We start from the raw sequence: 12,733 nt of genomic DNA on the forward strand, positions 1-12,733 counted from the left end.
CCAAGAAAAAGATTACTAAGGAGGAGGCAGAACCACCTAATCCGTGTACTGCCAGATAGGCTATTTCCTGGAAATTTTGCCGGACCTCAAACAATGACCCATTTACATGTGCGGAATTATTTTTACTTTAGCGTATAAACAGGTGAAGGCTTCTTCGTAAGACGAAAAACATGTATCTATTTTTCGGATCCGGCTTGCGGGAATAGTGTCAGGACCTGCAGGCGACCTGGTAGGGTTGGGTATGGGTGTGGTTTGGGTGTGGTTACGTATCAGATTGGCTAGGAATTTGGTTATTATCAGTTAGGGTTAGGGTTGGAGCTCGAAAAAAGCACTCTTTTGTGATTTTCTCTTACTACAGTCTGGTCTGCAGTTTGTACAATATAAATAGCCATAAGAAACGCTCTTTCGGCATGAATCCGTGGCGCAGTGGATAAGGCATTGGGTTTCAAAACATCGGAACTTTGCATTTAGTGGGTTGAATCCCACCGGTGGCGATCTGTCGGTAAGTCATTCAGTAAGTTAGAAAACATAGTAAATAACTCACACACAGAACCAGAAAGTCAGAAAAACTATGAACAAGAGACTGGAAAGTACGAAATAAGTCCAGATCTGTCTTTCGTCTTTACGAAGAAGCCACGACCGTATAAACAAGGCCTTAAAAATCGAAGCGCTGTCTTGGGAATTGAATGACAAATCTTGGTTGGTTGATTTTGGTTGCTGCACGTTTTATTTTGTTTCAAACTTTCAAATAGACCTTTTCGCCTTTCCATCCGCCATTCTATGCAAAAATAGAGGAACGAAAAAGCCGTGGTTGGATTTAGTTGGAAAGTATGCAAAACATATGCAAGTTTACACAAAGATTAAAAAGACAGCAAAGCATCTTATAAATAAATATTATAATCATTAGAACAATAAAAGATGGAATTTTTCAATCCAAAAAGAAATATTCACAGAACAACAAAAGCCTTTTAGAAATTTGTTCTTTTTTTAAAGACATAGCATATTCTGTTTTCATGCCATTAAGAAATTCCACGAAGACGGAGTACACACATCAAACTTTCAAAACACGCAAACTGAAAAGCAGTAATTATGACGTCACACATTATCATTGTTTTGATTTGATCATTTGGCGGCTCTATTCCCAGGAGAATAATTTACCGTCAGCCGAATAAGGATTATTTTTTACCTTCGCTGATGATTTTTCAGTTTGAATTTATGTCTAATGTTATTGATTTTTGAAGTGCTTGTTCTAAAAGATGAGCGAATATAATTATTTTTAGTTTTCAAGAGACAGTATAGACCTAACTCTTCACACAAAAATTACGGGAAACGCATGTTTGGACTTTGTACCCTATGCTGCACTCAAGCACTTAAGCCAAAGTCCAGCAAAGGCGGGACAAAAATCAGTTTTTTGAAGTTTGCAAAAAAACGCCACATAGAAGATCTTTTAAATTCAGTATGTGAATGACTTTCTATGGTTGCTGTCCTGATCTTTACATTTGCGGTGATTTTAACATTCCACATACACTCTCAAACCAACAATGTGTACCTACAGTGAACTGTGACCGATCACTCTTAAAAATTTTAGATGAATTCGCACTACAGTTCAACCTTTCTCAAATTGTGAATAAATGCACACACACCAACGGAAATATTTTAGACTTTCTTTTAACAAACAATACAGACATGATCTTTAACTACCAAACAACACCAACCATATACTCAGATCACTACAACATTGAGGTTGTTACACATTTATCTTTTAACAAAACTAGAATTACTGATACAGAAAAAATTTTTAACAATGACTTCGACAAATTCAACTTTTACAATAACAAAATAGACTGGGAAAACGTCAATAAAACTTTGGATGATATTGATTGGGAAAATATTTTAAAAACTTATGATTCTAACCCTGATGAACAATACAATGTATTCCTTGAGAAATGCATTGATGTTATCACCAAAAGCACATTCCTTTACGAAAACCGATAAAGAAAAACAATTATTCCACGCGATCGTCGAATTCTTATGCGAAAAAGAAGAAAACTGAAGAAAAGACAGCTCAACAAGAACACAAAGTCAAGATTGATTGATATCGAACTAAAATTACAAAGCAGCTATGCCAACGAAAGGTACAACCAAGAGCTAGATGCAATCTCCAAAATCAAGTGAACCCAAATTCTTCTACTCTTACGCAAAAAGATTTTCTAAAACCAAACCTAAAGTGGGACCATTATTAGATCCCATCACAAATAAGCTAACAGACAATAACCTTCAGATGGCCAATATACTTCAAGATCAATATAAATCTGTATTCACACCACCAAAAATCACAATATGAAAATCCTGATCTCAATCCTTCGCAAGTTACGGAGAAAACTTGATTATTTTGACCTCACAGAGGACGACTTTATTAGAGAGATACAAACCCTCTCTTCAAACTCAGCTGCTGGCCCAGATGGCTTTTCCAGCTATATTTCTACTCAAAAACAAATCACAGCTTGCAAAACCACTCAGATTGATATGGCAGAACATTCTTGACAAAGGATTCACTCCAAAGATACTGAAAACAAGTTACATCACCCCTATTTTCAAAAAAAGGAAATCAAGGATTGGCTGAAAAACTATCGCCCTGTCGCTCTTACATCACACATCACTAAAGTTTTTGAAAAGATTGTAAGAAAAAATTTGCAAGATCATCTGGAAAGAAACAACCTCTACAACAGCAACCAACATGGATTTAGGTCAGGAAGATCCTGCTTAAGCCAACTGCTTGCTCACACTGAACGTCTAATCCACTATATTTGAAAATGGCTACAATGTAGATGTCATCTATCTCGATTTCAGTAAAGCATTTGACCGTGTTGATCACTCGATACTGCTACAGAAACTTGAAAGAAATGGCATTTGTGGAAAACTTCTATCCTGGATAAAGTCATTTCTTACAGGGAGAACACAGAGAGTCTCTGTCAACACAACGCTATCCAGAAATGCAGATATCATATCCGGGGTGCCTCAGGGTTCTGTGCTAGGTCCCCTTCTGTTTCTTGTAATGATACAGGATATTGATGAAGATATATACAACGCTTGTCCTGTCTTCATTTGCGGATGACACCAGGCTGATGAAAGCACTGGCCAGTCAAAATGATGTCCAACTTCTCCAAAACGATCTCAACTCAGTATACAAATGGTCAGAGATCAATATATGCAACTGAATGGACTCAAATTCGAAACATATGCAATATGGAAAAAAATGAAGAGCTGAAACCCTATTCAGTTTATTATTCTGATACTCGAGATCAAATTGAAACAAAAAGCCAAGTCAAAGACCTTGGAGTTACTCTAGATGTAGATATGAGCTACAATCAACACATCAAAAACCAAATCAACAAAGTGAAATCTATCAGCTCTTGGATATTTCGTACTTTCAAGACAAGGGACAAAGATGTCATGCTAACCCTTTGGAAGTCACTTGCCATTCCACACCTTGACTACTGCTCTCAACTATGGTCTCCATCAAAGAGATGTTCTCATTCAAGAACTAGAGCTGCTACAAAAATCATTCCTGAACGGTATCCCCTCGTTGAGCCACTTAAACTATTGGGAAAATTGAACCAACTGAAAATCTACAGTCTTGAAAGAAGAAGAGACAGGTACAGAATCATTTACACGTGGTGCATACTAGAAGACATTGCCCCCAATTTCAACTACAATGACGAGGCAGGCGGCGTGCATTCTTACACAAATCAGAGACTGGGTAGAAATGCATTTGAAAGCTATAAATGTCAAAAACATAAAAATATCTGGAGAGGTTGTCTCTCACAAAGAAGGACATTCTGTGCAATTTTGACTTGAAATTATTTTTCATTACGATTATAGAGTGTTTGATTTCGAAGCGATCATTCCGATGGACAACATGATGACTGTTGGTGTTTACGACTACGATATGGTCGGCTCCGACGATTTGATCGGTGAAACGAGAATTGATATCGAAAACCGATTTTATTCTCGGCATCGACCCACGTGTGGATTGTCATCCATTTATGCGACGTAAGTTTTACACTCTTTTTTTTGCTTCCATGTGGAAACCACACTCAAGAGAATTCGTCTGATTACGCTGACATGGTTTCAACATGCTATTTTCTCAATTAAATAAGAAGGTTAAGTTTAGGTTTAGGCTTCCATTACGTCAATCAAACGATCGGCGTGATCGGTTATTACAGAGTTTATGTATGTATGTTTTCTGCGACGGAGACGGTATGGTTCTAATTTGACTAGATCCTGATCAGCTGAAGACGACGGTAAATTAGCACTTTTACCGTCCTTGATTCAGTAATGTGGATTCAAATAATGTTTTTCTCTCCCATGTCTCTTTTAGATTCGGCTTCAACAAATGGCGTGACCCAATGAAACCAACGCAAATTTTGGCGCGTATTTGTAAAGATGAGAGTTTGGACGGTCCCCATTACACAGCACCTGGCAAATGTCGTGTTGAAAATATGATTTTCGCCGCTTCGTCGTCCATCACTGACGAAGCCGGTAAGTGTCGTGCTTTTTCGACCTGAGCCTTGGTTTTTCGACGTAAGACTCCGACGTTAGTCGAAATATGACGACGGTAAACTTTAGAAAGGGAAAATTAAACATCACTTGACAATTTCCATAACTTTGGTAAAGTATATCACTGGAAGATGTCGCAATTTTACGGAACCAGTTTGGCAGATTTGGTATTTAAAGTGGGCCTTCAACTCTTTTCTAGCCGGTCGGTTTACCGATATTCGTCTGACTTCACTAACGAGTGACGGAGAAATATCTTTGCTTGTGCTTGTTTTAGTTGTCAATTTTTGTTTGGCTTTCGGTCAAAAAAATGGTCAATGAAGAAGCTCTATACAAGCCAAATTGCTGAATTTGGTAGACTGTCTTACAAAAATGAGTATTGAATTTAAACATTTCTAGGCGTCTCCGGCAAAATCGGTGTTAAATCTACGTTTGTAGCGTTTTGGTCCTTTTCCGTTGTACTAGTAATCGGAAAGTTTCGCTAGGAATGAGGAAGTTTAGCAATCCTACGGTATGTAGTGTAAAAAACTTTTCGCCTGCGAACACGAGACTTTCGTATCGTGCGTACCCCTTTTACAATTGATAACTTTCAAAAAAGCGTAATTTTTGGACCGTCCGTTCGTTCGTCCGTCTGTTACCAGCTTTTCTCAGGATTGGATCATTAGTTTTTTCTGATTTTTGGCACAAAGATGAAAAACTGGTTTTTTGGCATTTTCTCGAGATTTTATCATTAGTTTTTTCTGATTTTTTGCTCAAAGATGCGTATTAACAATGCCCAAAACATGGCGGAGTCCGATTTTTGAGGAAAAAAACTTTTCCGGTTGAAAATGCCGGAAATATGCCGGAAATCGTTTTTTCTGGATTTTCATTGGACTTTTTCCTTATAAATGGTTGTTTTTTCATTCAAAAGCATTATTAATAGCAATGCCCACCATCATGCATGTTTCAATTTTCAATAAAAAAGAATTGATTTTTGAAGCCGGAACTATTTAAAAATCGCCGGAACAACCTAAAGATAGTATGAATTTCTCGAGCTGTACTTTATATTTTGATGCAAAATGACAATACCTAAAATGTGACAGAGCCCGATTTTCGAAAAACATTTCTTTCCGGCCGAAGATGCCGGAAATATGCAGGAAAAACCGGTTTTTTGACATTTTCTCGAATTTTCATCCTTAGTTTTTTCTGATTTTTTGCAGAAAGATGCGTATTCGCGATGCTCAAAACATGACCGAGTTCGATTTTTTGAGAAAAATTTTTTTCCGGCCGAAAATGCCGGAAATTCCCGTTTTTGCAGATTTTCATTGGATTTTTTCGTTTTATGGGTTTGTTTTTTTTCAAACAAAAACATTATTTATAAGAATGTCCACGATAAAGCATGGTTCAATTTTCAATGAAACTGATTTTGGTACAGGAACTTTCTAAAAATCGCCAGAACAGCCGAGAATCGCCGGATTTCTTTGTCATTTTTCAATTGTCTTATTACATCAATCTTCAGGTAGGTCCATTCAGAATGTAGCTTGTTTTTTCCTTATTCATATCTCAATTCACCGCTTGTTTCTAGGCAACACGAAGCCGTCAGACGAACCATGCGCCTTAAAAGCATTACATCATTTTCATCGAATCCCAAAGAAGGGATTTTCTCTTGTGGCAGAACACGTGGAAACCAGGTCGCTTTATAATCCAGAGAAGCCAGGTATCGAACAGGTGAGTGGTTTGTTTTCATCGAATTAGCTCCTGGAAGAATTATAATCTTCATTCATACGAATGAATGTCCTAACCTATACTAAACTTCACGGCTTTTTTTCCACACATTAACGTCTATTCCACTTTGTGATTTTCCCGAATGTTTGGAGCCAAGACATTGGTTTTATGCATTCGTTTTTTTGACACATCACTTTAAACTTTCGAAGATCGACTGTAGAACCGATCTTTATACATCCATGAGCAAAGCTATATTCGCCATCTTTGACCGGAGTTTTAGTGGTACCTGCAAAGACAAAGAAGTCATTGCAATGTTAAAAACAAGAAAGCTTAAGCGGCGTAAAGGCCCAGCAGTGTTGGCACTGTCAGCATATTTTTCCGCTGCAGAATCGCCATACAACAGGAGCGAATTTTTTCAATGTATAGACTCAAGTCGGGCGAGCAATAAAGGTTTAATTACCACTTTTAAAAAACTCCGATCAAAGATTTTGCTCGTCCGGGATTGAGAAACTTTGTCCAAGGTATTCACGATATGCACCATTGCAATAACTTCCACGGACCCAACTTTTAAACCCTTTTGAGTTGTGAGCTAATGTAAACAATTTTTTAAAGAAAAAAACCAATGCACATACAATTATTCATTCGCAACACTTTTTCAACTGCGAACATTTCCCGTTTGCCATGAATTCACATTTGAGTACTGGCTCATCAATTTGCAATCGAATCTTCTGATGACTTAACATTTATATATTTCCAGGGTAAAATTGAGCTTTGGGTTGATATGTTTGCGATGGACATGCCGTCTCCTGGTGCTCCTGTCGAAATCACTCCAAGAAAACCTGCAACGTAAGTTCTATCTCACAGCATATCCAAAAAGATTACGCCGGCCCTTTTTAGCGTCTTTTCGTCGCTAGCGTGATAAGGGCCGGTGTTACGGATCAAAATTAAATTACTTTAGGACTGGGCTAAAAATGGAAAAAAGAGCTTTGACGTTCTAAGAGCCGACGTAAAAGGGGCTGATAAGGCTTTCGAATACTTTCTGACAAGTGAGGCATTTCTTCACTTCGTTATCATTATTCAAATACAATTGTTTGTTGTTTAAGGTACGAACTTCGTGTGATTATCTGGAATACGGAAGACGTTCTGATGGACGAGATCAACTTGGTCACTGGTGAAGCGTGTAGTGACATCTATGTCAAAGGGTAAAGAATGAAACTGAAACAATTGTAAAATTCTACCCTATAGCACTTTAAACTAGATTTTCTCAGTTCACAACAAGCGATTGTGGAAATCTCATTCTAGCACACTGGTGACCCTATAGCACTTTAAACTCCTTTAGATTTTCTCAGTTCACAACAAGCGATTGTGGAAATCTCATTCTAGCACACTGGTGACAACAGCAGCTTATGTTCGCTTATCTGAGCCGCACTGATGAGTCCTGGGAAGGACAGCACACGGGTCTGCGGATAGATAAGTCTACCACAAAAATAATTTACCGAAACCATAGACTGACTTTTTAACAACAATTTGTATTTTTATTGGCAATATATTTCGAGTTACCGACTTATCATTCAAATCATTGACAAGTAATATACAACATTGACTGTAAATTCAGAAAGAAACTTCTGACAAAGCCCACTGCTAATTCTTGGAATAATGCATGTTGAAAGTTTAAGTAGTTTGGAAAAAACTGGAGAAATAATTTAATAAATTAAACCCCTTTAATACATTTGCGTAAACAGAACAATTTGATTTTCATCTTCAGATGGTTGGAAGGTATGAAGGATGAGAAACAACAAACAGATGTTCATTATCGTTCACTGACTGGTGAAGGGAATTTCAATTGGCGATTTGTTTTCCCTTTCCAATACCAAAAAGCTGAAGAAAAGATTGTCATCAAGAAGAAGGTACCACTTTATTCTAAAACAGTTTGAAAAGTATGTGGACATGTCAGCTTATACACCGTTGGAAAGATATCTTTGAGGATGATAATACCAAAGAATGAATTTTTGAAAAAAACGAAAATTGTAGAAAAAAATGAAGGGTTTTTCCACTGGTTCAAAAATCTTGACACTTTTTAGAATAAAAAATTTTCGAATCTTACATAAATTACAATAAGTTACAGTCATGTGAAGTAGATCTATTTTGCCTTTTTTACTTTTAGCCGTTGAAAAAGGAAGTGTCCACATACTTTTGAGATAACTGAGCTAGACTTCAATGACAACCCTGTCTCAAATTTATGGGGGATAAATGGACAGGGGATAATCTCAATCAGCAAAATGATCCCACTTGAGTGACAAAAAACGCCAGGGTGAAGGGGAAGTTTAAACCGTTGTCCATCGGGTTCGAAAATTCCCAAACTATTTTCTCCATGGTGATTGGTTTTCAACCGGGGCTCATTTGACTGGGGAACTGACACAAGTATATCTATGGAGATGTTATTGCTCTAAGAGGAATAAAAGTGCTTATTATTGAACAAATCTATGTAAAGAAATGAGTTTAAATTTTAAAAGTTGTCGATATCTAAAGTCACAATTATTCTATATTATTCCTAATAGGAATAATTTGAAGTTGAATACATTGTCCATTTGTTTTTCTTAAAAATGTGTTTTTCATTGTTAGGCCAATTTTTTCTCTTGGGACGAATCAGAAGAGAAAGTACCATCAAGATTAACACTTCAAGTATGGGATGCTGATGCTTTTTCAGCTGACGATTTTATCGGTGAGTATCACTGAGTTATTCTACCAAGGGGTGTATCCGGGGGTCGCGAACACCGAAATAATGACGAATTTTGTCAACACCGATAGTAAGAATTGCTAAAATCCTTATTTTGTCACGACATTACATGTTTGACACTGAAATACCGTCTTGTTTTTCTTCAAACACCAAAAGATCGACGAAAAAGGGCAAATACTGCCACACCATCAAACCCGTACGCAACTCGTACCCAAACTCCCTTCTTTCCACTTAAAGCCTAGACTAGAGTCTACTTCTGGCTGAACTTTGCTTTTTGATAATTTTTTATGACGCTGAGTCCAGTGAAGTAGACTAGGAGCGTTTGGCAAGGTCGCCATTTTGAAAGAGAATGTGTTAAATCCAAATAACAAAAAAACTACTTAGAGTTGAAAGATGTAATCAAAAATGAGAAACAAACATCTATAACAGATTTGCAATGCCCTATTCTCAAATAAAAACATTGCTTCGTACTGTTTTTACCTTCCAAAAACAACAAAAATCTGGCGGACTGTTTTACAGTCCGCCTAAGCAAAAGCATATTACCATATACTACCGGGCCACTTATCAGCGCCAAAAAGACCATAAAAAAGCTCTAAGTGGACCCCGGGCTACTTAAAGTCTTATAAATGCACTTTCAACCAATAACATTTAATCATTTTAACGGAAGAAACTACTAGGGCCTAGGGAAAAAAGTGTCTTAACGTTACCTATAATTGATACAAATACCTTCTTTTGAATTTCAGGTGATTTGTGTCTTGATCTTGCTCATATGCCACGAGGCGCCAAAACAGCAAAAACTTGTAGCCTGGATACCATGAAAGTCGAGAAAACGATATCTATCTTCAAGGCTAAACATATCAAAGGATGGTGGCCTTTTGCTGTTAATACCGGTATGTTTTATTATAGTTTTGAATTTTTCCGGATTTTTACTTGATTTTTTACAAAAGTACAGAATCCCGGTTATACCCTAGGCTACACGCATCCCCTCTCATATGTTTTGATATAGAGGATGGTAATCGTGTCTAGAATTCCCGTCCGAGCATTACTACCTCCGTCTCCCGGGGGTGAGTTTTAAGAGATCTTTCAAAGTCGTTAAATTTGAATGGCTAGAGGTTAATACAATCATTGTAGCTTCAGCTTTTTAAAAATTGAAACAATTCACCTCGAATTCGGGGTAATTCTCGGACGGTAATTCTATATACAATACGCATCCCATATATCAAAATCAATTGCGGGGATGCGTGAAACCTTATTCCCCTATTGAGCTCCGCCGTATTTATAACCTTATCCCCTTGTGATAGAAATGGACCTCAGCAGGGGTTAAAGTACGTCTTCACTGGGGGCGGGCGGGCTTTAACCTTTTATCCAAACAGTTATTTATCTAAGAAAGAGGGACTTGACATTCCATTTTCTTAACTACTTAAAAATTGTACTGCTCTTATTGGTTCATGACTTCATTCCCTATAGATTTGGAAGAGATCGAGTTAGCGGGTAAAGTGGAAGCAGAGCTTGAATTGCTGACTCAGGAAGAAGCAGAGAAAACACCTTGTGGCCTGGGGCGAGAAGAACCACAACCACTTGAGAAACCAAAGTAAGATTTTTTTCTTTGTAGCTATACTGTATGCTTACGGTCGAGCTTAAAACTGTCTTCTATCCCAATTAAAGTCAATTCGCGTTTCAGAAGTTACAGACTCTAGAAAGTTGCCCGTTGGAGTCAAAACTCAGCAAAAAAAAGGCTTTTCGACTCCAACGACCTACCTTCTAGAAATGCTGTAAGGCTGTAACTCTCGATGCATGAAATCAGGAGGCTGCACCAATGTACCTCGATGTAAACTTTTTCCCTCAGAATATTTTTTATCACAAGCCAACTAGAAAAAAGATTTTTTTTCACATTATTAATTTTCTTTAAAGATAATATGAAGATCATTTGAACATTAAGCTATTACTTTAAGTGCAACAAAAATCTTCTTCTTTTTCTAGCCGTCCAGATACATCTTTCACGTGGTTTATGAATCCATTTAAATCATTACGATACATGATTTGGGAGCAATACAAATTCTGTTTGTTGAAGTTCTTAGTTGTGGCCATGTTGATTGCTTTGATGGCCCTTTTCTTCTACTCAATGCCCGTAAGTTTCATTTTCAATGATATACACGATTTTACTATAAGAACAGTTAATTTTGTCTGAGATACGGCTGTTCTTTTTTCTGTCGATTTATTCACTTATTGGCTTAAAAGCGGTTTAAAAGCATTTCATTAGCGATTCACGAAATCTAAGCTATTCTGTCTTTTGATCAATCTATATTTTCAATAAACAAACTGATTCTTCTTGCCCATTATAATCAGCGGTTATCAGAAGCTCTATCTTTGGTTTGAGCAATTTTTGTGTTGACTTGTTCGCCTGACAATTAATAATGTAATTTTCCTTCCCATTAAACTATTAACTTACAAGCGTTCATTGATTTTCAGGGCTACACCGTCAAAAAGATCTTTGGTGCTTAGATACAGTCTGGATTGGTTGTATATATCAAAAGATATGCCTTATGTATCGATAATGAACAAAGAAGGGTAGGAAAAACAGATGAAATCCTAGATGCAGTATTCCATCTTTCTTTGAGATCAAGATCAAACGTTTCTGATCCAGTGCTGTGCGAGCCCTCACTCACTGCTCCAACTCCGCGGTTTACGTAAAGGGGGTCGAGTTCAAACATATGACTTCATTCAACCCTCGACTCGTAAACTTGCACCAAACTCCTTTCTATGCAATTTCTGAACGTGAGGGCTGATCGGTGAACAACAATTGAATTCCTCCCATTCGGTAAAAAGATGGATGACTGGATGAATGAATGAATAAAATGAATGAAAGTAAAAGTGAACATTCCGTTAATAAAGGATTTACTCTAATAAATATTCAAATAGTATTTCATCAAGGGTTATACATTTTATAAGTTTTCTTAGTGGTAAAATATACAATTAAAAACTGGCGGGTGAATGTATTTCTAAGTATAACCCTGTAAAAAAACGTGAAAAGCTCTAAAAAAAATCAAAACTCTTGGAAAGAGCTCCTACAGGCAAATGACGTCCTCGGCGAAATATTATATAGTCTGTTTTTTTTTAAGGAATTGAAACGAGAAAGCTAATCTAATATCTGTTTGTGATAATTCTGTGTTTGACAGAGCCGAAATACTCTAGTTTTTAACTGTTTAAGTCAAAAACTAGTTTTACATCTGAGCTGCCGGCTAGCTTCAGGTTTCTAGCGTCACCGGCGTGCAAATCTATTTTTTGTGAATTTTATCAGAAATTTGTACATAGGAAATATGCGGAAATTTAAGTTATTCATCGTTAAATTATTCATTGTTAAATTATTCATTGTTAAATTATTCATTGTTAAATTATTTATTAACCACAATCAGCGCCGAAATATATTGCCAATTTAGGGTATTTTAACGTTTTTCAGAATTTAAAGATCGGGCGAGAATTGCAGTTTTAGTACTTCCACTTTGCTTCATTGGATATTTCCATTTGGAAGGGGTTAAGTGGCTTCCAGGCTATATTATCAGCCTTATTGGAACATTTTTGAGCTTTTAGATCCTGAGATCTAGCTTAAGTTTTAAGTCTAATGTCAAAACTCAGAGTTGAAGCTCTACTTCAAAACTGTACTTCAAAGCACTTAAAAATCACTTGCGGTTTTAAAGTTTTGAGTGAATTCCCCTTTTTGTGCCAAATATTTCGGCG

General features: G+C 36.9%; 1 protein-coding gene across 1 annotated transcript; it reads left to right on the forward strand.

Moving 5' to 3' along the window:
• Positions 1 to 3,246: 3,246 nt before the first annotated feature.
• LOC136799674 (otoferlin-like) lies at positions 3,247 to 12,496 on the forward strand. The gene is made up of 12 exons (XM_067056389.1): positions 3,247 to 3,575; positions 3,883 to 4,053; positions 4,382 to 4,542; positions 6,122 to 6,264; positions 7,019 to 7,107; positions 7,365 to 7,463; positions 8,027 to 8,168; positions 8,884 to 8,983; positions 9,742 to 9,888; positions 10,466 to 10,589; positions 10,979 to 11,126; positions 11,468 to 12,496. Exons 1-12 carry the CDS (start codon positions 3,247 to 3,249, stop codon positions 11,498 to 11,500), a joined length of 1,686 nt encoding a protein of 561 aa, XP_066912490.1. The 3' UTR covers positions 11,501 to 12,496.
• Positions 12,497 to 12,733: the final 237 nt, after the last annotated feature.

This window comes from Clytia hemisphaerica, unplaced genomic scaffold (assembly GCF_902728285.1).
Source record: "Clytia hemisphaerica strain Z4C2 unplaced genomic scaffold, Clytia hemisphaerica genome assembly, whole genome shotgun sequence".
Classification (NCBI taxonomy): domain Eukaryota; kingdom Metazoa; phylum Cnidaria; class Hydrozoa; order Leptothecata; family Clytiidae; genus Clytia; species Clytia hemisphaerica.

Bases quoted from the DNA above. Each gene is read 5' to 3' on its own strand.
- LOC136799674 (XM_067056389.1), top strand. From the start codon at position 3,247: ATGGAAAAAAATGAAGAGCTGAAACCCTATTCAGTTTATTATTCTGAT. The intron at 3,576-3,882 runs GTATCCCCTCGT...TTACGATTATAG, and splicing joins ACAAAAATCATTCCTGAACG to AGTGTTTGATTTCGAAGCGA. The intron at 6,265-7,018 runs GTGAGTGGTTTG...ATATATTTCCAG, and splicing joins AGAAGCCAGGTATCGAACAG to GGTAAAATTGAGCTTTGGGT.